Below are 26,578 nucleotides of genomic sequence, written 5' to 3' on the forward strand. Positions count from 1 at the left end.
GACAGTGCTGCCTCTGGCTTCTCCCCAGGCCGGGGGGGCGCAAGGAGGCCCCACTCAGCCTTCCACCGCACAGCCGTGAGGCGGCCATTTCCCCTGCCTCTGCAGATGGCAGTCGCCGCCGCCCGCGGGAAGACGAAGACGGCGAGGCTTGCGAGGTCCCCGCCGGCTGTCTGAGGGGGTTTCGGCCCCCCGGCACCCTCGGGCGGCAGGTGAGAGCCGGGGGGTGCCGGCGCTCCCCGGCGGTCGCTCGCACGGGGCGGGAAGGCGCGAAGAACCTGCCCCTGAGGAGCGCCGGCCGGCGGGAGCGGCCGTTAGCGCGGGAAGGGCAGCGCACCCTGTCAGCGCTCTGCTCACCCGCCGCCTCGGGCTGCAGCCCCGACGGCCACCCCAAGCTGGCCGGTGGCCGCGCAAGCCTGCCCAGCAGCCCGAGGTCGCCAGAGCATTAGGAGCATGGTGGCAGAGAGCAGGCGAGCGCTGCGCTCCGCGGCTACCTGGCCAGGCTAGCTGGGGGTGGCCACCCTGACAGAGCTTCCTACCAGGGAAGCTGCTGCCCAGGTGGAAGGCTGCAAAGACCGCACCTCCCCTCCTGAGCCTCCACCCGCCCAAGGTGTGCCACGTCTGATGGAGTCACTCAGCAAGCGGAGGAGCTGCAGGAGGAGGGCAGCAGTCAGCAGGCTACGCTGTATGGGGGAGGAGGACGAGCAACAGAGCAGTAGTTGAGACCGTGCGAGAAGAAATACTAGGGCCCCATGGTGCTGACCTCCGGGATGAGTGCTCTGGGATGTCACAGGGAGGCTGCCACACTGGTTCAAAGCACAGACTACTATCCGCTGCTCCTTTTCCGTGCGGGCACCGTGACACGGTAAAGCAAAACCCCGGGCAAGATCAAGCAGGACTTCAGAGTCCCGAGGGCATGAGTGAAAGGGACCGGTGCCCAAGTAATCTTCTCTTCTGTCTTGCCAGAGAGGGGTGTAGGCCAAAGAGGTCTTCAGATACATGAGCGGTAAGCAGAAGCACAGGGAAGACATAGGCCTATTGCTAAACAGGGCAGGGAAACTAGTTACTAATAGCACTGACAAGGCAGAGGATCTTAATACCTTTACCAACATAGGTAGACCTCAGATCACAGGATCAAGTAGCTACAACACCACGTGTTGGCTCACCGTTAGCGGAGGAAGAGTTGCTCTGCAGCCTCTTGCAAGGGCTCGACCCACATAAATCTGCCAGCCCAGAGGGAATCCACCCCAGGGTGGTAAAAGAAGTGGCCGATGTTGTTGCAAGGCCACCATCTATAATATTTGAAAAATCGTGGCGATCAGGGGATGTCTCTGATGCCTGGAAGAGGGCAAACGTCATACCCATCTACAAGAAGGGCCCAAAAGAGGAGCCAGGAAACTACAGACCCATTAGTTTTAATTCACTCCCTGGGAAAGTAATCAAACAAGTCCTCCTGGAAACTATTACAAACCAAATTAAGCCAGTGATTGGCAAAAGCCAGCACAGGTTTGCCAAAGGCAAATCGTGCCAGACTAACCCGATCACCTTCTACAACAAAATAACATTTTGTGTAACATGGTGAGAGCAGTGGGTGCTGTTTACCTGGACTTCAGCGAAGTGTTCAAAGCTGTTTCCCACAGCCTTCTCCTGGCCAAACTGGCAAGATACAGACTAGATGGGTAGTCTGCGAGTTGTGTAGGAAATTGGCTCACAGGCCACACTCAGAGGATGATCAATGTTTTTTACTCAGGCTGGCAGCCTGTCACAAGTCAGGTCCCCCAGGCACCAATACCGGGCCCCATGCTGTTCAACATCTTCATAAATGATCTGTTCGATGGGACTGAAAGCACCCGCACCAAGTTTGCTGATGACACTAAACTGGGTGGCAAGATGGACAGGTTAGAAGGAAGAGCCATCTTACAGAGAGACCTGGACAGGCTGGGAAAGTGAGTTAGCACAAGAACTGTATGAAGTTTAACAAAGACAAGTGCAAAGTCCTGCACCTGGGACATCATAACCAAAGAGCCCTGTCCAGGCTAGGATCTGTGTGGCTAGGCAGCAGCCTTGCTGAAAGGGACCTGGGAGTCCTGGTGGACAAGCTGAACACGAGTCAGCAGTGCACCGCTGCAGCAACAAAGGCAAGGATCCTGGGCTGCATCTGCAGGAACATTACGAGCAGAGATAGGGACACAGTCATCCCACTCAGCGCTCATCAGGCTGCACCTGGAGTACCATGTCCAGCTTTGGTCCCCGCAATTCAAAAATGCAGACAGACTGGAGAGGGTCCAAAGGAGGGCCATGAAGATGACCAAGGGGCTGGAGAACCTGCTGTACAAGGAAAGACTGAAGGAGTTAGGTCTTTTCTCCCTGGAGAAGAGAAGGCTCAGCAGGGACCTCATCACAGTATTCCAGTACTTAAAGGGCAGCTACAAAGAGGATGGAGGCTCTCTCTTCACCAGAAGCCACATGGGGCAGACAAGGGACAACAGGTACAAGTTGCACCAGGAGAGGTTTCATCATGACATATGAATTTTTTTACGGTAAGAACAATCAATTGCTGGAACAACCTCCCCAGGGACATGGTAGAGTCTCCATCACTGGGGGTTTTCAAGATGCACCTAGACAAGGTGCTAGATGATCTCCTCTAGGCTTCCCTTCCCACAAAAGGTTGGACCAGATGATCTTTCAAGGCCTCTTTCAGCCTGGGCTGAAAAAAAATATAAAAAACACTATGCCTGCACTAACAGCCTCACTGTATCCACAGCACAGCCCAAGAAGTGGCAGGCCTTTCCCACCTACCTAACCTTCTGTGTTTTCTAAGGTCATGTTTTCCCCAAGAGAATGGTTAAGGGGAGGATAAGAATAACAACCATTTTACAGGTCCATAAAAGAAAGCTTGACTTTTAATCTCTTGAGGCTTTTCTGAAGAAACCTATTTGTGGCACAAGCAGTATCCCTGGATTCAGGCCAGGATGTAGGCACAACAATTCAGAAGGAAATCTAAAGTCTTAAAATTTGACACCCTTATAAACTTCCAAAGAACAATTCCAAACTGTCTGTATCAATGTTTCTTGAACTATCACCAGTTTCGGCTGCAGATATAATCAGCCATAGTAGGATTCAGTCTCCCAGACTAGAGCTACAGATATAACGGATTATTATCTGAATACATGAACTTGCAGTGTCCTTTCAGTCTCAAGTGAGAAGTTTTAATCTGCTCAGCTTTAGTAAGTACATTCTGAAACACACCTTAAGATGCAGAAGTTTCAGCAGAGCTGAATAAGAAAAGCTGAAAAACATATAACCAGTGCAACAAAAGCAAATTTTTTCTTTCTTTTGATTTCTTGTGAAAGAATCAAGTGATACAACCTTATTGGGTAATCATTGTGTATTTTGTAGCTATTTGTTTTAGATGGAGACCACACAAATCCCCCCTTACTGAAATTTGACAGGACACCATAATGTAATACCACAAGAAAATCTAGAGTCTCAGATTTCTAAATATAATCAGCCTTTTCCTTCAATATAAAAAGTCACATAAGCTAGTTCCATATGGTGACATTTGTACAAGCAAAACCACTAGAAATCATGAACCTCAGTGAAGCATGCTGTAACCTGGATTTAGGCTGGTCTGTGCATGTATGTGAACACTAATGTACACATTGAGCAGGTTTAGCTTAGAATCAAAATAGCCAAAACCTCCACAGTATTAGTCTTTAGAGTGCTTTTGCCCCTTCCAAAACAGCACCACTTAATCAAAGTTTAAAAAAAAAGCTACTGTAAGAAATACATTTATAAAACTAGCAAGCTTTCAGGAGGCTTTATTAATTTGGGTCCAACAGGGTGATAACGTAACTACAAGATACCTTCCAGCCTGAAGCCAGCTAGGGTCCCTCCACTTCAGAGCCAGCTTGAGTAACTGTGCATGCAACTTTATAGACATTCACTGAGGTAAGTCCACCAGCCACCCAAAGAAGGTGCCTGCACAACTCCACTAGTCCTCTACAAAACTCCCAGCCTGCCACTACTCTGCAGCATCCATAGTCAGCATAGTTGTGCTCCAGTCCCAGAAGCAAATCCACTGCACAGATCCATTTTTCCTCAAATTTCACTGGCATCTCCTCATTCACTGGTGAAGAACAAGAATTTTCTGGGCCCCTGTTTAAGGAAGCAGTTTCAAACTTCCCATGCATTCACCTTTCTGAGGTTTTAAAATGTAGTAGCAATTTCAGTGGTTTCCCTCCTTCCCACTTTGTTTCCTCTGCAAGGAGGATCCAGACTGTAAAGATTTGCTCCATCTGATGTTCTAAATGTTGACGCATAATAGCTGTGAAGTTTTAGGGAATATAAAACTCATGAGGCAAAAAAAAGGACCCAGAAAGGGTAAAGGCCAGGAAGTCTCAAATTATGTGGTTTAAATTTCAAAATATTTCAGAACATATGCTGCTGGATTTTGCACTCGCCCCCTTCTGCTTTCAGACTTAAGCTCTGAACACTCCTGAATAGAAAAAGGAGTTTAAGGGCTTAAACACTTTAAGAAAAAAAGCTGTGTCACATTGACTAAAACTTACACCAACTCACAATATGTTTTGAGCTAGCAATCCAGAAGTCGGAGACATTAACCTCTGAGCAAACTTAAGTATTGCAGAAATGGGCAGAAATTTGTTGTGCATGTCATCATTGTGACCAAGTTGTGCAACTGAACTCTGGGTCAAACAGAAAAATAATAGAGGACAACGACCAGACCTGAAATAACATTTCACACTTTTGAACATATCTGCTTCCATTTGGGAAATCATACTGGAAAATAAAGCTTTAGAGACACAATGTCTGAACTCAGCTGCCAAAACCAGAAGTTCTGATAGGATTTATAACTTACACTTTTGTAAACAGGAAAATCTTTTTTTCTTTTCTTCCTAGAAGAACATCAGCTGTATTTGCAAGGCTAAAACTTATGAGCTGATGTAGCTCCATACACAGCAGAGCAATAGCATCCATGTTTGTCATCCCAATTGCTAAAATTTCCTTTCAGTGAGTCCACTAGCAAATGGCTTGCTCTGCAAATAGCAGGTGGTCACTGCAATGAATCTAAATACTAACCATTTCATCTATGAGTGCATGGAAGAAAAGAGACATCAAGCCCACACAAATTAGTTGGATTATTTTTAACAATTTCACAGGAAGCAAGTCCAGACTCCCCACCACACTCTAAAATCATTACAAAATTGACAAATGTCTTGGTTTCCAGATGATGCCTTAATGAAAACAAAGCAAGATCAAAATGCACTGTCTTGTTATAGCACCATTTGCTTTCTAAATTATACCTTGTAATTGGAAGATCGATATTTAAACTTAATCCTTAGCAAAGTTACTAAAAGGTGCCAGCTATTCACCAAGGAAGTTTCACAAAGCAGTCAAAACAAGCAAGCATCACACAACTGGATTCCTGATTTCACCAACACTTTAAGTTAGCATTGTGACCAAAAGAAGCAGTCCTATCCTTTCCTCTTCCATTTATTTCCAAACCTGTGCCAAGCTCTCCCTGACACTGGGAGAAAAGACAAGACACTGATTTTATTCAGGGTCAATTCCTATCTGTGGTGCTTTGCCCAGATGCAGCATCATCTGCAGCAGCTGAAGGTGGTGAGGATGCAGAAACACATAGCTAGTTGGAGGGAGATGGCAGAACTACTTCTTTCAGTGGTACCAGTGGCTTGAAACACCTTGAACTTTGGTCTGACTGACTGACTTCTACTAGTAGAGAGGGGAAAAAAAGCAATACACATAGTAAGAACATCCACTGTCACGTTTCGAATTACCTCACTGCCAAATATTTCTGTTACTACAACAGGTAAACTAGAGGAATGAGAGAAGTTTTTAAGTTTTTTTTTTTTAAAGCACCATTGTTTTGAACCATGTGAAATCTCCCTCTGATGTCCCATGAAGCACTTAGTTCACAGATATTAAGTATGCAATTTTTATTGTTTTTCTGGTATTTGAACTATCATCTTCAGATTTTATCTCCATTCAAATACTGTATGACACTTCTTGTACTCTAGGCAGCCAAAACTCTTTGGCAACCCCCTCCACATAAAACCATAAAAAATCTTGCTCAGAAAAATCCCTTTACAAGGAAGAAAAAAAAAAAAAAGAAAGAAAAAACTGTTTGGTTGGTTTTTTTTAATACATCCTTGAGAAACAAAGAGAGGATATACAAGCATGTGTTGTCTTGACAACAAGAAAAAAGTATATCAGTAAGTACCTTTCTGTTAAAGTAGAAGGCTGGAACTTGTAGAGTGCTGGGAAGTGAAACAAATTGTGGAATGCTTCCACAAAAAGGTAGATAATCAGTACTTGTCAGTGAAACATCAGTATCTCGCTATCCTTATTATTAGAAGTGTTTAACCCACTCCTTTTGTCCAGTTCAATCACTTTTCCTTTCTTTTCAAATGGCTTATGTATTTGAAAACTGTTACATGCGTGTCCCTCATTTTATCTTTTCCAGACTGTATAATTACTCATTCTAACTTTTTTTTCTAAAAGCATATTTTCTAGACCTCTAGATTGCAAAAGCATCTGGGGAGTGAGGGGGGCATCTCTTCAGATCTAGATATCGACAAGTGCGATATAGTCACCCAGGCTCCCTTTATAGTCAATTGAAAGAAAATGTCACTTCTAGGGCATGATTCAGCTCAGCCTGAGACCGATGTCTAAAATAGGTCAGATGAACAACACTCTACAAAACTCTATTTCTCTACATTGATTATAAAGGAAGGCAACATGATTACCTCAGATGAGGATGCCTTAAATTAGGTGAAATCCTGCCCTGACCTGGTTTCATGTGCTACTTGTACAGACTGTGTTTGAGGCTCTCTCCTTGAAAATAATTGGGCTGTGTAAAAACCACCAGTAATATCATGTGAGGTTATACCAACAGCATAGAAATCGCTTGACCTCACAAATGTCTAATCCACCGGAAAAAAGTTCTTCTTGGAAAGGTTTTCAAGCAGACTCATTAGAAAGTTACCATGGAAACATTTTTTCTCCATTGGTAGAGCACAGTTTGACAATTAGCTCTTGTGGGTGTGACCCTTTGGGTTTGAATTTTGGAATACTAGTAAATGAGGCCTCCTGTGAATTTCTCACAGGCACCTTTATTCCCTTGCTGAACACCAGAAAAAAAGGAAAGAATATATGCTGCTGTTCCACACAGGGACAAAATAGAGCGATCTTAAGAAAAAAAATTTTTTTCAAAAGAAAATCATTGAACTGTGCACAGCTGAAGGAATGCCAGACCAGAAGTTCAGCCTCTGATAGGGGTGAGGTTTGTGTTTTCCTGTTTGCCAAAGGAACTGGCTTTAAAAATAACTGAATCCATAACCATCACAGAGCAACAAACCATCTCAGCCACATGTACCTGCCAGCTCTGATATGACAGCGTGGTCATAAAACTGTGTGATGCAGCAAATCAGATGATTCTCTAGCATGGTGGAAATGCAGTAGCTCCAGAGCAATTTATCAACAGGTACTTAAATTGACAGTGATACAATGACATCCTCGCTCAGCCAAACATGTACTTCTGGAAATACAAGATTGATGGAGCCATTACTCTGCATCAGTACTAAGATACAAAAACAGGTAATGCTTTGGGAGTGCAAGTCCTACTTCTAAAGATCCCTGAGACGCAAGTCCTTAACTGCCTGTGTCACACCTGAAAGCAGAGTCTCAGTTCCTACATCATGAGGAGCTTTTGCATATGTCATCCGTTATGAAGACAGAGAGGTACTTTTCTGATAGCCATCAACAACAGCACACCTCTATGATCTTAGTGCAGTCAGACTGTGAACAAGTTGTTCCTGAAGAATTAAGAGAGCTAGAGCCTTTGTACCCATAGCAAAGGTATCTTAGGCTACTGTAATAGTGACAGGAACATTCAAAGGCAAAAAAACAAACAATGAACCACAGTACTCTGCATTTGCCTTTTACTCCTCATTGCCCCAGATGGTTTTCAACTGCCCTGTAATAAACCCCTGTACTGATGCTGCCCAATATGTGCAACAAGACAGAACCTAAGAGGTCATGCAGTATTAGATCAATTTCCTCAACAGCCATTATAGCCCAGACGTGCACACCTTCTACTCAGCAACCCCATTTCCAATGCATAACCCAATGCCATGGTAGGTTTTGAGGCGGGAAAGGAGCTACAGCACTGGAGCACGGCCTAAAAATACATTTTCCGGCTGGGATACTTGGAGCAAAGTGGGCTAGTACAATGCCACAATTCCTCTGTTATGCTTCCTGGTCCTGGCTGTTCCCTGGCACAGAGGTTTATAAAGGTGGGGAGATGTCACAGCAGCATCATGCCCAAGTGCAATCAGCTGGCCTCGCTGATGGGTGAGAGAAGGCCAGCTGTGCTTGAACGCGAGCCAGCAACTTGCCTTAGCAGCAAAGGCAGCTAATGGTATCCTGGGCTTCGTCAGGAGGAGTGTTGCCAGCAGGTCAAGGGAGGTGATCCTTCCCCTCTATGCAGCACTGGCCAGGCCACACCTGGAGTGCTGGGTCTAGTTCTGGGCTTCCCAGTACAAGAGAGACATGGACATACTGGAGAGAGTCCAGCAAAAGCCAACAAGGATGATTAAGGGACTGGAGCACCTCATATGTAAGGAAAGGCTGAGAGAGCTGGGACTGTGCAGCCTGGAGAAGAGAAAGCTCAGGGGGATCTTATCAGTGTGTACAAATACCTGAAGGAGGGTGCAAAGAGGACAGAGGCAGGCTCCTTTCAGTGCTGGCCAGTGACAGGACCAGAGGCAACATGCACATACTGAAACACAGGAGGTTCCCTCTGAACATCAGGAAACACTTTTTTTACTGTGAGGGTGACCGAGCACTGGCACAGGTTTCTCAGGGAGGTTGTGGAGCCTCCATCCTTGGAGATATTCAAAAGCCATCGGGACATGGTCCTATGCAATTCTGGGTCTAGGTGGCCATGCTTGAGCAGGGGGATTGGACAGGATGACCTCCAGAGGTCCCTTCCAACCTTAACCACTCTGTGATTCTGCGTGCTTTCACCTTTTGACATACCTTCAAGCTGCACTGAGCAGACAGGCCTCCCTGGGAGCTCAGAGCATAGAAGGCTTTTGTAATCTTCCTCTACATTGTTTCTTCTAGGTATATTAGGTGGTTAGGGCATAATTTGGGGACATATGTCATCTTTCATCCTCACCCTATGCAAGGATTGCAATACTCCACAGACTGGACTGCTTTCTCTGGATTCCATAAACCCAAATATTTCTGGCTAGTCTGTTTACTAACAAAGATGCTACGCAGTAAGGAAAATGGCTGACACAGCTGAAAATTTTTTATTTCTTTAGCCAGATATAATTAAAGATGGAGACACTAAAATCATTCTGTGCTACAATGAACACATTGGATAAACGCTGAGCTACTAGCTTCCTATTAATTAGTGCTATTTTTCCTGTTTAAAAAGTGACAGTCATTAGCTTGGCCCACGTATGAAAGACTTCTGGGTACTGGGAAGCATGGCTGAGATAGTTAACTGTAGGTCAAACCAGCATTTCCAGCAGTAGGCTCTGCCCACATTTTCTCTTGCTGGGTCTATTCCAAAAGCCAAATAGAAAAGAGGACCCATTGCCTCTGATTTCAGTTGAGTTTATATCAGACCAAGCAAGAGGTGACTGGGAGAGGAAATAACCATTTCTGATTTTTCTTTCTCAAGAGATGAGCTCGCCGTTTTCTGTTTTGCATCTTTTCCTTTCCAGCATCCTATTTTAATTCTTAAGCTGTATGCACTCCTGCGATCATCACTCTGTCCACTCAGGTATCCATCAGATATCTTCCTATGCATGGACAGGTCATACTCAGCAGAGAATAGAAACATGCTGTGGGCTCTCGCTTGGTTACCAGCTCCTAGGAGAGTTCACTTTAAAGGAACTCCATGACGTGCCGTCTCTGGAAGCTTCATTCACAAAATATTTGGTTTTACAAGGCAACAATCCCATTGTTTTCAGTAAGGACCAATTACATACCATTTCCTTTGCCCTTTCGTTCCAGTCTGCAATCCCAGGGGGATCCAGGTTTAGCCCTCTGGCTGTGACTGGGACTCCTGAGGAAGTTCCTCTGACGCCTACTCTCCTTCCCTTCCCTGCCAGGCAGGGACCTCAGGCATCATCCAAGACCAGAGGTGACCCAGAGCACACCTAGATAGCACTCAGGGAAGCATATGCCAGGAAGCCCACATCTTGTTCCGCCTTTCCCTTGGAGGAGACTTACATCTGCTTACTAATGTGTAATTTGCCCCATTCCTCTTTCCTTACATGACACTTCTAATGATTCCCCATGAAATCCCAAAAGCCAAGGGGCTGAAAGAGTGCAGCAATGAAGGCAACTAAGTGTAAACAATGCCTTTTCAAGTAACCCTCTCTTCTATTTGGAGCTTTTTCAAATCCCAGGTCCTCACTGCCTTATACCTTTGGTCATTTATACCTCTGCTAAATTAGTGTACAAATGCTGCATAGTTTCTTTACCTCCCCGTTTCCATAAATTCACACAAATACACACATGCATATTTAAAATGAGGCCTCGGAAATTCCTTTCTTTCCTCAAAACATCAGCACTTCAGCTGCATGCTGACAGAAAGACGAGCAGAGGCAGACAGACCTGCTGGCTCTTTTAATCACAGGAATCCTGGACAGATGACCATTGCATGTGCCATACAGCAGAGTGGATTCACAGCCCAAGTACATCAGTGGTAGTTCTGACTGGAAATGCCCTGCACTTTACTGCTTTTTCACCTATCAACACTGGCAGGTTTGCATGGACAGCAGGCCGTGAAAGACTCGTCCTTGGTTGCCCATCCTGCATGCGAGAGAAGGAGCATTACATCCTCTTTTTTGAAAAGACTTCACCATAATGCCTCCCTTAACTGTTCAGCAACTCAGTTTTAATCATCAGAGAAGTCTCCCTTCTCCCTCTTCTGTGCACTGTCTCAGGAACAGGAGGCCGAATATGAATAGCAGACCACTCAGGCTGCCCTGGTGCCATCCTGTTATTGTCACCTGTTCTTTGTCACAGCCTTCCTGCTACTTACAGGGAAGAAAGATACACTGCACAAACTTTGCCCATTGCCCACGATACTTTCAAAAGACTCTGTAAGAGAAGCTCCAAACTAAAGAAGGTGGTGCCCTGCTTTTCCCTCTAAATGCAATGTAAATGCATTTCTGTCTGTGAAAATCCAAGCCTTGATCCAATTGAAATTAGCAGAACTTTTTGCCATTCTTTTCAATGGGAGAATAAAATCCTGTCACAATATGCAAAAATTAAGAAAGGAAGTAGAATCTGAAAGAAAAAAATAATTTTTAAAAGTATGATTCTCTTTTTTGCCTTATCTTAATCTAGAGAACCTTTTCATTCACCTATAGAATCACTGAACAACTTTGGGAATAACCTTCAAAGGTCATGAGGCCCAATCCTTGCTCAAAGTAAGGCTAACTTAAAGCATGTTGCTTGTGAGTTACAGGATGAAAATAAAAATTTAAAGTTTTATTTCAGTTACAACTCTGTGCAGAATGGCTCTAGAAATATTGCAAAAGTGGTTCACTAATGGGAGTGCACTCAGTTTCTAGTTTCCTTCAGTCATGGTCACTTTGCAGGCGTTGCTGAGGTCCAACAGGATTCCCCCATGTACACATTAGCACCAGTGCATGCACCCTTTATTTACTTACTTTACAAGCAGCATGGGATCAGATATAAAGGACTTTTAGACCTATTTCAGGACTCCATTCTGAGCGGCTGGGTAAGAAATACTGCCCTGCAGCGATAAAGCACCCTGCACTGCATAACCTTAAACCCAGGATACAAAAAGACGCTGTGCTTATGTGCCTGTGCTTCAGAGAGCAGGCCAAGAGCAGGGCAGGTTTTGTCTTCTCCAACTCATGAAATCAAGCCCAACCTTTAATTAGCAAAACCTAATGCTGCTCTGGCCTACCTGCCAGGTGGCACAGACAGGAAGGGTTTCTCACAAACAGAGAACGGCATGTGCAAAAAGCTAAGAAAGATAATCCAGGTAAATAAACTTCTCATTAGCAGGCAACACAGCAAGTCAACCATACAGTAACGCTACACCACTTCATAAACTGCTGGTGCAGGTGTCAGGAGCACCTTCATGTGTCTCTTTCCTTTTCAGCTTGTCTGCTTTCTACCAGCTCGCAGCAGAGATGGACTGGTGACATGATCCCATCTGATATAATTGTTTCAAGCAATTGAAATTCAGGTCAATAACGAAAGCTTCTGGTGCATATAGAAACCAAGCGCTGCTTCCCAGTTCCCTGTCATTGGCAATCTGCCAGCAAGTACCTACAGAAGGCTCTTCTCAGTTGCCTTTGCAGCAGCTGGTCTCCAGTCGTGATGCAAAAGGATTTACTCACGCAAAGATGCTGTGCATTTTAAAATAAAAGCTCTTTTTTAACTCCTTTTTTTAAATCTCCACTTTGAAGCAAGTACAGCCAAACCATTAAGCACTTCTGATCTGAAAAATGCCACCAGGTAACCAGCGTTATCATTAGTACTTCACATAAACTACCAATACCCATAAAAGTAGTGACCAGTATAACGTATACTCTTCCCCCAAAGCTGTCTTCCCACTTTAAAGAGGACAGCTTTGTCTTACTACTACATAAATTTAAAATTAATATCTTTAAAAGATTTACCAAGCTTCACATCCAGTTGCTGTCAACCTGTGACAAAAGGAGGAAAGATCCAAGGCCTGAGTCAGAGCATTTATCGCACTGTGCTTGAATATATACCCTTGGTGAAGGCCCTGAACAAAACACTGACACTGGCTAATCTATAATGTCAGTCTTAGTTGAAAAGTTACATATGGCTCTTTAATTTGAAACATTAGCCAAGGAAAAATACTTCTGTTTGTTTTGTTCCTCTGAAAGGCACTAAATGAAACGCCTGTGAAAAGTGATTCATTTTTTCATCAGTAATACTGTTAAGTGACTTCGTTGCAAGTACCATGCAGACCGAACTAGGCAATAATACATGCTACATCTCCCCCACATCTCCCAGCAGACAACTTGGTTTTTAAGGCACATCCCTGATTCTGTATAGGAAAAAATCGCTTGGCTTTTTCTAGAGACAGTGCTACTTCAGCAGCTCCAAGAGCAAGCAGGCCACAGTGAACGCCAAGTCTGTCCAAAACAGCAGACACTCAGTTTTCTGGCTGAAAATAGGATATAATTTAGGGCTTTGTGCTCAGAAGTCAGGAGGTGGTCATCTCATCAGGACAAACCAGCTGTGGTCTCTCTGTGCAGCAGGAGCTATCTGCTGGTCCTACAAGTGCATGGCAGAAGGTATAACTACCTTCAAGGAGCTATATGACAACGGTATAAGACCTTCTACCTCAATACATGTGATGCTGTGGATGCAACAGAGGGGGTTAAACCCGTGCTCCTTTAAAGGTCTTACAGCAGTAAATCTCTGCAGAGGAAGGAGTTTGACTATATTTTACCGAGTAATTCTGAAGCGACTGCTCTCTTCTTTTCTCAGGTGTATCCCAGGAAGAGGCAGGAGGCATGACAAATATGCAGATACCTCAGTGGAAGCATCTGCCCATATTACTGAAAGGTCCTGGGAACAGAGCCCTCTTAAAATCCACAAAAACACTACTTCATATACGCATTGGGCATAGCACTTAAGAGCTATATGACTGAGCTCCTGAAGCAAAGTATCTTCTATATTTAAAAGTTATCATTACAAATGAGTCTAATTTGGTAGCTCTTGCAGTAGTAAGTACTCTCATTTATTGTAATGGGACTAATCACATAGAAATGCATGACTGAGCTCAAAATACTTCTCCTTTAGTTCCTGCCTTCACTGATTTTCTTTGGTTCTGCCATGCTTCTTTACAGAATCTTCTCACGTGCTGTCTTTTTAAAAATACTTAACAGTACCATCTGTAACTTTTCTTTTTCAGGTTGGTTTTTTGTTTTGGGTTGTGTTTTGGCGTTTTGGTTTGGGTTGTGTTTTGCAGTTGTTTTGGGGGTTTTTAAACAAAGTCTTTCACTGGGGAAGTCCAACTGCATATTTTGTAACCTAGGTGGCATATAATGTCCATGCCTCAACCTGACTTTGTACTTATGCTTCTGTGAATATCTGCCACTTTCTGCAACTATGTCTACTTTATTTTCCACTTACTACTTTGTTCATCTGTGTCCCAAAATGTCAGTGATCAAAGAATGCCTTACAAAGGCATGAATTACTTCAGCAAAAGATTGGAGAAGAGAGAGTAATACCAACGATTGTTGCCCACTTTAGATCACTGAATTCTAAGGGGGAGCAAAATTACCAGATTAGACACTTCACCTGTAAGTATTGTGGCACATGGCCTTCCAGCCACAATGCACTGTAAAGCAAATGCTCCCTTCATTTAAAAAACATTATTGTTATGCAAAATACCAGCCTCATTTTCAAACATTAAATAACCTGGGCGTAATTTTGAATTCCTTTCTCTTACCACTGATATTGTTAGGAATTTGGACTGAACAAGAAATACACTAAATCCTTAATCCTGTGTTCTTTAACTATTCCTGCTCCTCGCTGCTATTTTTCTTTAACAAGTTTTGGAACTGCTGTTGTTTTGTTCTTCAGCAGCCATACTAAGAAATGCCTTCATTTTCCAATGCTAATCCCTCCTGCAGTTTATAGCCATTTAACAAATATGAAATTATGTATACAAGTACAGGCCTTAAATAGACTGAAAGGCAATGCAAGACGAAAATTCAAAATATTACAAAAATTATTTCTTTTTAGCTATCAGATATTATTTGATGGTAATGACACACAATTTCAAAGATTCTGTTCTTTGTTCCATTTTGAGTGCCCAAAGGTATCAAATATGACTTCATATAGCAGTCACAAATGTCTTAGCCATTTGAATGCTGCTTGGTGACTTCAACAATCAGCTTATTGCAAACAAGAACAAATAAATATTTTGTAGTGAAAATAACAAACAAGGCATGTGCCATCTGCATAGGCAGTTTACTGGATGTGATAAATCTACTAATACATCAAGCTAATCTTAAAATTGAAAAGGAATATTTTGAATGAACTTAAAAAATAATTGTGCAGCCTAAGACTCATTTTTGTGTGTCCAAAGTTTTCCCTGTGCTTCATTCTGGAGTAGTAAGCTTGGCTAGAAGCCTATTTCACAATTACTAAAGTATTAGGATATTTGCTCCTTTCTTTTCACAAATTCCCAATGCATTGTCCAATTTGCATCGTTTGGATTTAGGAGTTCAAGGTCCATAAGGTATGGTATAATTTTCTTTAGAAACACAAATTAGTCTTAGCAAAGCTATCGAGAGAGATTTTGACACCCAAAGCATGTCCTGTCTTCCCTTCTTTCTTCCTCCAGGTTCCTTTGAAAGACTCAATGCCAAAAAACTCCATCGGCTCCTCTTGGTTAGCAGCAGCGCCAGCAAGCAGCAGGGCTCGGGCATCTTACTGCCAAAGGGTGGAGAGGACCATGGGAGCTAGGGAAAGATGGGCAACTCCAAGTCTAAAATCTTCCCCCTCTTCTTCCAGCATAATACTCATTTCACCAACATGGAAACACCCTCCTCTTCCGAATTCAAAAAGATGTTTGTAACAGCACCTATGCACTACAGGCAAAATTTCCCTGAAGTGCTCAAAGGCCAAATTTCCTTTGCAGCTTGGCTTAGGGACCTAAAGATACAGGCATTCTGTGAGAAGGCTTATCCAAAGCATCTGAACAGATTAGAGCTTAATAAACACTTAAATAATAAAAGCTAAAAACTTCCCAAAAGGACATGAAACTTGCTTGCCACAAACAATGTAAGAGAGATCAAAGGCAAATGACTGAATACAACATGTAAACACACAACCAGCTGGGAACACATCCCAGAGGTTTCATTTGAGTATCAGTGCAGAGCTAGAGAAAAATAATTATGCACATAAAGTGTTACTGTAAATGACAGCTAATAAAACAGAAGGCTCAAATTATTGTTGCTGCTTCAGAGGGCAAGTAGGCAAACACAATCAGAGAGTAAATGACAAGTCGTCGTGCAGAATTTCACTTCAAAAATGCCACTTCACTTAAATGGCACAATGAATTCTGATTAATAGGAAGCATTAGACTGGAACATAAGGCAGCAAACATCGCTAAAGAATAAACATATTCTCCCATGAAGGAAAATTTACTCTGATCGTGTTGTCAAGCCGACAGAAGCATCTTCCAGGAGCAAGTGGATCCAAGTTATCAGCAGTGCTGTAATTGCCATCCTCAGTACTTACACTTCCCTTGACTCAAGAACAATTAAGCCTTAAGCATTAGCCATGGAGACAGGAATAATACCATGAAGCCACCTAGCAACTGTAATAATAATAACCTGTTGATACTTTGGGAAGGGAGGAATGCTGGGGAGCATTAGCTGGACTGACAGTTGAGGCATTTGCTTAGTTACAGGATCTAACACCACCTGACATGGATCCATATTCAAGTCACAGCTTCAGCCTGTCCAAGTGAAACTCATGTACAACACTTAATAACAGCCAGGATCCCCTGATTTCCCCAGGCTGCTGTGATGACTCCCAGGTGGCATTTTAAACAGCAGTGGTTTGGTCAGGGTTCCTCCAGCAGTTTGTCTTTGTCCTGTGTCTCTCCCAGAGGTTACTCCTGCAGGAGGGCCAGCCAAGAGGAAAGGGCTCAACTTCATAGCCAGAGGAATTAAAGTTACAAGCAATCAGTGTCTGCTCTGCAGCAAAGTGGGGTGCAAACTGCGGTCACAGAGGAGCTGTTACACCTCCCATTCAACCAGGTTCTGGGATAATCATCATTCAAGTGTGCCAGGCTCCAGCACCAACACACATCAGCATGCTGTGGCTTTGCACCGTTAGGCAGGAGGTTTCCATGTAATAATTTCTATTTATGTTTAAAAGGGAGAAGAGGTAAAACAACCACCTTAATATCCAGCGCTCTCACAACCAAAATTCACAGAGTGGAAAAATCAATCATTTTTGCAGAAGAAACATGCACCCAAAAGTCATTAAACACTTTCAGCTCAAATCTACCCTGAATTATGCTTGTGAAAACTCAGAATTCATTCTGCTGAAGTGAAGCAAGACGCTCATTATCAGTTGATCTATATGTGCTGCATAATTTATGAAAAGCAGACAATCAACTAAAAGCTAAGGTTAGCAGCAGTCATTAGGTCTTAGGTATTTCCTGCTGGAATTCTATTTAAGTGTTGAGGTTACCAGAAAGAAATTAACTCTTTATCTGCAAAGGAACTTTCAAAAGTAGCACAGGGTGTCCTGTTCCGGACTTTCTAAAGATATCCATTGATTTTTGTAACAGCAGAGTTAGCCAACAGCTGGGGCTCTGGAAAATCCCACAGCTCTTGTTATTTGAGGAGCCATGAAATGAGATTCTGTAAATTAATGCTGAAAAATTATTTACATTCCTGGAGCAGCAGTAGAATCTATCACGGTCCCTTGTTATAACAGTTATATACACATTCAACACCTTTTTTACTATACACCATATATACAGCACATGGACTATAAAATATAGATCACCCTCCCTACGACTCAGATTGAAATCAGCTTTGATTATTGAGTTCTATTTTAATATTGCAGATTTTGGCAATGAAAAAAACCCACAGTTTTGCCAGAGATTTCTTAGGTTTGCTCATACGGCCATGTTCAGAAAAATAATACACACTGCAGGCCAAATTATGTTTTGAGTTACAAGCTTTGTATAAGAGTCAGAACATAATTTGGCCTGCAATTCTGAATTATGATAATGTTCAAGGTGGAAAGAACATCATAGATTGTCTTTAAATCAAGGACCGGCAGCTGGTAGAAAAGACCATCATCCTCCTGTAGACTAATAAAACATTGTACAGTGCCACCAAATAAGAGTGAATAAAGACATCTGAACATCCTAAAAATCCCATTTTTACATTTCAAGGGAAATAGTGATTATTAACAGTATACATGTCCAGTAATAATCACAGCTTTGGGAATGGAGGAGGAAATCAATATAAACTAAATGGACCTAGTATTCTGCTATTCACATCACACACAGCAGTGTGTAAAACATTCTATCCTGCAAAACGCCAGTTTTAATGGGAGAGGAAAACAACACTTTGCATTTGGAGCATAGCTGTCAGTAGCACCTATAAATTTCAGAGCCCTTTTTCTCCATGAATTTTCACTCCTTGCTCACTTTCTAGCAATTGCAATTGTACCCACTTGATATTTGATGAAAATACCAATTGCTTTCATTTAACCATGGAGTGCACTTTTATCACTATGCAACGGAGCTCCTCAGCCTGCAGCTAACTGAGGACCACTTGTTTGAAAAATCCTGTGACTTTGGTAAGGTTTCATGTGCACATCCAAGAGCAGAATAATGGCCTGAATGAAAATCTTCTTTTAGGTTTTCTTAAGAGTATCTGCCCAGTATGTGTAAAGTATTCATCTTTATCTCTAGGGATCATAAAAAAAAACCCGAACGCAAACTCAGTATTCTAAGCAGAGGAACATTTTGCTGTAAGTAGTTTCAGAGAAAGTTAACATATTTATAAAATTTACTTAAGCCTATTTCCAAAGTGGTTTACTAACTTGCTCTACTTGAACTAGCAATACAAAAAAAAAAACTGGAAATTTTCTGTATGTACTTAGCTGTGTGGTGGGACTAGAGAAGAAAGCTTAGTTTTCAGTTGACGTGATTCAAACTAAATCACACTGGCATTCATGAAGTACAAAATAAAAGAGGGACAAGGATAAAGCATAAAGAGGAAAACACTAGTACAAATTTTGGGGGCTAGATCCATTACAGCAGTTCAAGACCCAGAATCTAAATCAACAGAAGTAAGATGTAGCATCATGCAGCAGGAGCAGCAGCAAGAGACTAAGCACCATGCGCTGCCATTTAATGGAGAGAGATGATGTTTGCAGTCTTCCTAAGGGAAGTTTTCAGGGGGCTGATTGCAGCTGCTATGACAACAAGGGGGAGGATGTGATGTCACACAATGACCGGAGCGACTGCTGTCACATTGTCCCAGAGCACGGCTCAACTCGCCAGCTGGGAAGCCAGTAGAGACCTCATTAAGTGCATCTGTTCAGTAATTACTACAACTTTCCCTGCACCATGCTTCCAACTTTGCACAGCCGTAGAGCGAGGCTATTGATGTAATCATGAGGGTTAAGTTCCCAGGCCTGAAAATTTTGAGCCTGTAGCTATTAGAAATCTGGGATTGAGTTTCAGCAGGATCATTAGATACAAGCTCTGTCACCAGACACGGAGAAGCGGGGAGCAAAATCATATCAGCATAATCTTGATGAAGTCTTAGCAGCAAGCCGTGGAAAAGCTGTGTGATTTGCCTTCTTTGTATATAGGGCAGCTCCTTCTCGAACCTATAGCAGCGTTCGCTTTAACAGGAAAAGACTGTCCAGGACAGATCCTTTCCTCATTTAAATCATTGCAGTTCTCCCAACTGCAGTGGAGTGATGCAGATTTACTGCTGGCCAGGATCCTGCCTCTTGACTTGATTTGCACTAGTACACAGATCAGTGCAGGATATGTCCAGGAGCCATTTGCTTTCTTACGCAAGCAGAGCTACAGAACTTGGAAAAATGAGCTTGCATTTACACTACATCAGGAAAATAGACCAATTAGTACAGCACAAGGGTTTAAAATAGAAGATCTGCAGCAGAAATGCAAATCCCCAAAGGCAATTAGGTTTGAAAGCTCCTAGACTCTGGTCGTCACAGCAGCAGTATGAGGAGGAGGATGCAGACCTCTAGCTGTTGACATGGCAGAGGGAGCCAGCTGGGGCTGTGAATGAGGCAAGGCTGCTCCCAATCAGAGCCTGCCTGCTCAGGAACAGGCCTGGCTGGCTGCCTGCCTAAAACTGAACTCAAAAGGCACAGAAGAGTTCATGCCTGTTTATTTCTTTTGAACTTTGGGTGTTCTAGAAAATCTGAAATGTGTAATTAATCTTGCTGCATCAGTTCAGAACGCATTGGGAGCAGGAGCAGTTGGCCAAAGACCAGAGAGAAAACAAAAGCAGGGGCAACGCTATTTCTCACCACAGTAAAATGGGGCCCCTCCTGGTAGGAGGCAACGAGCATTTGTTGTCTCAACAAGAGGAGTGACTGCGCTTCCTTCTGTCACAGAAGATGAGCAGGGGGACGAACAGCACGGTGGGTCTGGGATCTGGCACAAAGGGAACAAGTGTCCCCATCTCCAGCCAGGTGTCTCCACCTTCTGCCCTAATTGCACCTTGTGTTGGGGGCTATGTTGCCCCACAAGCTGAGTTTTCATAGCTACTTTCAATTAGTGAATCTTATTCCCAACACATTGAGGAGTTTAGACCATTTGGTGACATTAGTCCTGAAGCTAGACTTAGAGGTGACCAAGCACCAAGACCTGGACATATGTAACTCGCCAACCTTAAAAAAAACAACAACAAAAAAACCTCCCAAAACTCAGGTGAAGTAATTAAAGGAACGCTTCCTGACAGTGATTACAACAGTTTTGTCCATTAACATGTCTCCTCACCCAGGGCTCTGGAGGTTATTTTCCCACGTACAGCACTCAGCTGCAGAGAACGGGGATGCCCATTCACTCACATCCAAAACATGCTGCAAAGGTTTTACTGTTCACAGCTTCCCTGAGAAATAAAATCAAGAGGAGGAAGGAAAACAGCACTTTTGATGTGACCCTGCCAGAGCGATCTGCAATCTGAATCTGATCCTTTGCGAGCTGCTGCTGAACCTGGTGTGCAACCCTGCATGGTAACCTCTCACTCAAAACAACTCTGACAGAGAAGGGGACAGCCCCAAACACTCACTGTGTTTCTGGATGCCAAGATACAAGCAGCAGAACACAGCTGTGAACAGCAGGTAGCAGTGATAAGGTAGACCATCCACAGAGGCGAGCGGGCAGAGCTCCATGAAAACACTGCCAGGCTTTTTGCCACACAAGAACTACCACTGCAGTCTTTTCAAAATCGTTTACTTATCTTACAGCAGTCCACCCCTGCAACATCAAAGATGTCAGTGCAATATCGAGACCCTGTAGATGCCACAGAAATCACCATCACCACCCCTTTATAGAAGCAGCTGCAGGTTAAGTACCAACAGCAGGAATTCCTATTGCCCATCACTGTGGCAGAGACCATCCACCCCATACCAAGGGCCAGCAGGGTATCTCACCCATATGCATGCCAACTATGCAGACTCCTTTCAGGTGTATTTTCAGGCAGAGCAGAGACCAGACTGGTCTGAAGCTAAAACACAACTTTGTAATGGAGGGAGCAGAAAAAACTCCCATAACTTTAGAGCTTTATTTCACAATCTATTTGCTGACAGCTTTCTTTAGGTGAATTTGTTGGGTGTAGGACTATGTTGGAAGAGATTTTAATTCTTTATAGTCTATTATAACTACATCAGACTTCCTTAAATTACATTAAAAAATCTCACGTCCTGTTGCAAGCTTAGTATTTATATTATATTAATAAACTTAGATTTCAGATTACAGTGTTCCACTGTTTACAGAGAAGTCATCAGTGCTTCCTAACAGCTCTTATTGAGAAAACATCTTTTCAGTAAGGTCTATCAGGAGAGGGGGGGGGAGAGAAAAAAAAAAGTTTGGGGGGTTTCATTGTTGTTTTTTAAATCTTTTGTATTATGTCATAACAAAGAAAATTATTTCAGGTACAAAGACAAGGAGAGGCTATAATCCAAAGCAGGAGTGGTGGCTATGCATTCCCCTTCACCTTTTTGCCAGGGACACTGTTCGTGTGCAGGCAGAGATAACTCCCCCCCTCCCTGAAAGCGGAGTGGCCCCACAGACAGACATTTCTCCCAGACCTCCTTTGAAGGAAGGCTACGAGTGACGCACATGCAGAATTAGCAAGAGATTTGTCAGCACCTTATAATTACAGTGTGCTTTCAGTCAGAATGACATTTTTTATTACAGGCAACTAAGGGCAGAACTAAAGGAAATCTCCATGAAAATGGACTGTGTATGGGTCTATGGGTGTCTTCTGCTGAAACCTGCCTCTCTTGTAGGTTGCAAAGCTGTTGTCGCCCTCAGTTGAATGATGAACTCCAATAAGGGTGGAAATCAATACATAAGAACAAAACAGTTAATTGCTACAATGTACACAGTTCTCTGCCCAAAATACAGTACAAAAATTGAAATTGCTCTTATTTCTCTGGTTTCTTCCTAGAATAATTTAAAAAACCCATTCCTGTCTATTCCACTCCTAACGGACAACCTTTCAAGAGAGAATTACAGAAAATCCACAGCAACGTTTTCTTTAAAAGCTAAGCATGCGACACAGAGCCAAAAGTATTTTTCCTTATCCTAACAAAGCTGAGTTCAATATTCAGTTTGCTTCCAATCTTCCCCGCTCCAGCTCAGACCAACACAGCACGTGCATGTCCTCAAGCAATGTTTTCTTTGACCAAAACACAGAAGGCATTTCTGAAGTGATCTGTCAGAGGGACCAGCAAGAACTACTTTGGCTGTTCTACCTGTGACGTTGAAAGGGATGTTGAAATGGGCTTCAAGTAGTGAACTGCAACATGAGAAACTCCAGCAACATTAAGAAAACCACATTTTAAAATAATTATTTCAAAATAGGGCCCAAAAGCACCACTGAGCAAAACTCAGATCTTCTGTAATAATTGGAGGGAGAGCTTTTGCATGCAAAATGGGGACAGTGTCCTCCTAAAGAAACTTTCCTGCATGACTTAGAAACAACTGCTGTGAGCTAGACTAGGTGTTTCAGTACCACATCCCTCCTCTCCAGTAACACCTGAGTTACAGCAGCACTCGCCGTCACTTCATTTCATTCTAATCTATAAAAATAAATTTATTAGATACGTTGGACGGGACAAAACAGTGTTGCCAGGTGCTTCTGGATATGAAAAGCAGAGAGTGGGAGCTTTAATGAAGTTAGCTCTTAGTCATAGGAGGGTGATAAATGCAGAAAGAAAATATCCTCTTGTTAATGTTTGTGTTTACCATTTTCCCAGATTTAAAGACAGTAGATGTTTCTCTGTCTTGCACCTTTAGTCAGTCAATTACAGCAGCAAAGTCAGTAAGTAACACACTGGCATTCTGATTTAGTAGCCTTTCTTTTGCACAGGAGTGATGAGACAAGGTGCAGGACAAAAAAAAAGTAGGCCTTAACTCTTAATTTCTTTTCCTTTAAACTCAGCTGCCATTCTGTTATGCTCTACTTTTAGTGGAGGAACATGTAGCCAAAGTTAAACAAGAGCTCAAATACAATAACTTGTGTACACAAAACTTCACGGCCTCTGAAATTTGCTGACATAGACCATGGCAAATAAAGATCCTGAAGCCTTCATCAGAGATACATTGAACTTTCTAGAGCAAAGCAAATTGCGTGATTCCTGTCTTCAGCGGTCCCACTAAATGGCTCACACTGTGGCTCCACTGTAGTCCCTTTACATCATGCTACCAGTGCAAAATGTCCATAAAAGCAGAATATCCAAAACCATACGGAAATCCTCAGTGGGCATAGAGCAACACACTTCAGTCCTCCTCAGGGTCTCTGTCAAAAGGGTGGTATCTGGAGGAAAGGGATTTGCAACTACCTTGTTTCTTCGTACAGAGGAAAGCTATCAAGTATTGGCATACATTTGCCTTTCTGGTATGGCACATCCCTTTCTTTCACAGGGATCTCTGAAGTTCTTGGGAAATGCGGAGTTCCCACAGCTCTCCTGTCCCACCACCAGTGCTGTTAAGGAACCAAAGTGAAAATTAGAGCATCTGAGAAGCTGCTCTAGCTTGCACTGCTGTGTGAACAGATGCTCACCATCTCTAGAGACACGAGGCTATCTAACTGCAAGCCATTGGCACTAGCCTTCTTCCATGCCCATGTACTTTGATGTTTGATGTCAGGCCCAGGTCTTTCATTAAAATTTTCATTAAGGCTCATTGTAAGCAATCATTTTTCAAAACACTGTGAAAATCATCCTTTCTTAGCAGTTAGTATAAAGATGAATCAATGCAAAATATTTTCTTTTGCCCCCAAATGGAAACTCATTTCTGTCAACCTGGTATTACTCTGTTCCTCAAGAGTAGCAGCCTTCTCTCACAGCTGACACTTCAACAGCAGACGCAGGAGCTCAGCATTTCCCAAGAATTTCTTTAAAATTTGCATAACTAGATACCTACACAGAAGTCTCATCTGTTGGAAAAAAGAAGTTTAAGCCCATCCTTGACACACTAATGTTGCTGTGGGATCTTTTGGATATATACATTTTCTTCAGTATAAAGATTAACAGATACATGAATCATTCAGATCTGTCTACCACACAGTGCTGGTAATACTAGATATGTTTACAAAGTTTTCATGGTTATGTGAGTCAACCCAATGCACACTTGCCCAGATATAAAAATAAATGTTATATAATGCACAGATCAGAGAATCAATATGCTGGTTGTGCGCACCAAATAGAAGAAAATAGCACAGGAACTCCTATGCAACAACTGTCCTAAGAAGCAGAAAACCCTGCAATTCTAATCTTGAGTCATTTGATCCAAAATTCGGTGTAGTAGTTTTGTGAGCACGAGTAGCAATAAAGACACCAGAGCAACAAATACAGCAAACATGTTGGTTTGTTCATGAACCAAAAAAATTATTAGGCACAGTCATAAATGTTCAGCGTCTTCAGATAATGTGCCTAGGCTCAAAAAGGAAATGTTTCTCTCCCAGACTGACACAAACTGATGAAATAACACTATTAGTAATGATGCTGAGAGGGGGAGAGTTCAAAATAGAGCATGTTGCAACTTAACCTGTGGAGGGACTACCACCTTCCCATTAGAGAAAGAAATTTGCAAAGTGACATTTGCCTGGCAGTTTCACCTTTAAAATGCTATGTGCACTTTAACAAATGACTACATGAAGATATTTTAATGGAACATACATTTCTATCTCCAATTTTTTCCAGCAACTTTAATGTTTGCACAATGTTAATAAATGCAAAAAAAGTTTTCCATAAAGCAGAGGAATAAACAGGTACCTCCTTCCACACCAATATAAAGCTTGTATTCATCATTATTAGATGAAATTGTGACCCACTAACACTAGTACAAATCATGCAAAGCTTTCCTGATTTCACAGCTGCAAGGAAGTAGAATCTCTGTCATCTTGGGAATTGGAATCCATTGATTATTACAAGTAAGTTATCCAAATCTTTTAACCTGGATTTCATCTAAAAATTAAAATGGGATGCAAGCATTCTTTGTTTCTAAGATCTATAGGGATTTATATAATATAGCCTAGTGAGATACAGTTTTAGCAGAGCAGCCTGCTTAGGGAATCCTCAGATTTTAACTTTTGCCCAGCAAGTCTCTTGGAAAAACAAGTAGACACCTGTCGCTTTGAGAAGCCTCACTTTTCCCTAGGACAGTGAACACAAACAATAAAGTGCACTCTTCAAACACCTACAACAACCAGTCCTAAAATTCCTAATGTCTCCTCGCATCTTTCCCTGCCCCAGCAATTTTGCTTTTTGTGTTTGAGAGGCAACAAGAACTGTTATATACATCTTCATGCAAACTGAGAAATGGCAAAAGGTTGCAGAATTTGGAAACACTGGCTAAGTGAACAAAGAAATATTGGAAACAAAGCCAAGGCTCCCAAGGGTTATGGTCTGGGCTCGAGAGAGGGAAACGCAGCTAGCAAGTTGGAAACCTGCAATCCTGAAGCCCAGGCTTTCCTGAGCTAAGGTTCCAAAACAAAAGTTCCGCAAAGGTCTCAGTGAAGTCGAGCCAAAACCCAGGGAAAGGATTTAGAGCGGCTGTGTATCAAAGGCAGGTTTCTTGGGCAGAAGAAAATACAGAAGCAGAATGGAAAACCAACCCAGACAAAAGTTGCAGGGCATCTACACATTTTAAAGGCATATATTGACAAAAGGCAGTTGTCAGCAGCTGTCTTTTACCTGTACTTGCTGGAGCCGCAAAGAAAGAGAGGAAAGGAGAAGAGAGACAATGAAGGAAAGAAGAGGAATTAAATCAGGCTCACCAATTGTAAAGCTATAGCCATCGATGCTGAAAGTAGCACTCCGGCATTTTTTAAATCCTTCCTTTCTGCTGCTTGGCTCTGTCATGATCCTGCCAGCTTGTACTTTCAGCAGCAGCCTTTCTCTCCCCCCGTGGAAGCAGAGCGCTCAAGCTCGCTCTTAGCTGCCCTTGAATATCTGCCTGTGACAGCACGCACACCCAACCTCGCACATCTCCCAGCGCGGGGAGCCGAATCCGAGAGGCATGCACCCAGCAGCTTTCTCCTCCCCCCAACACTTGCTGGCATGTTACCGACGTGCCTACTCAGAGTTTAACAACGGGTTAGAGGCTCCAGTATCGAAACCGGCAGTCAATTAGTGCAAGACTACCAAGTCAATAAACCAGCTGTATCTGTCAAATCCCTGTGTAGGAGTCAGTACACAATTAAAAAAAGATGAAAGGTTAGATTTTGCTGTGATCTAC

The 26,578-nt window shown here is 42.9% G+C and overlaps 1 protein-coding gene across 2 annotated transcripts in view; it reads right to left on the bottom strand.

Annotated features, from left to right (window-relative positions):
- PDE1C (phosphodiesterase 1C) overlaps positions 1-26,271 on the bottom strand; it is a 326,062-nt gene extending 299,791 nt beyond the window's left edge. The window contains exon 1 of one of the 2 annotated variants that reach the window (XM_069770055.1): positions 26,118-26,271. In XM_069770055.1, the coding sequence (XP_069626156.1) occupies positions 26,118-26,202 (85 nt within the window). In that variant the 5' untranslated portion in view covers positions 26,203-26,271. The remainder of the gene's footprint in view (positions 1-26,117) is intronic. The other variant, XM_069770090.1, reaches the window with a different exon arrangement.
- Positions 26,272-26,578: the final 307 nt, after the last annotated feature.

The sequence above is a fragment of the Haliaeetus albicilla genome, chromosome 2 (assembly GCF_947461875.1).
Source record: "Haliaeetus albicilla chromosome 2, bHalAlb1.1, whole genome shotgun sequence".
Lineage (NCBI taxonomy): Eukaryota > Metazoa > Chordata > Aves > Accipitriformes > Accipitridae > Haliaeetus > Haliaeetus albicilla.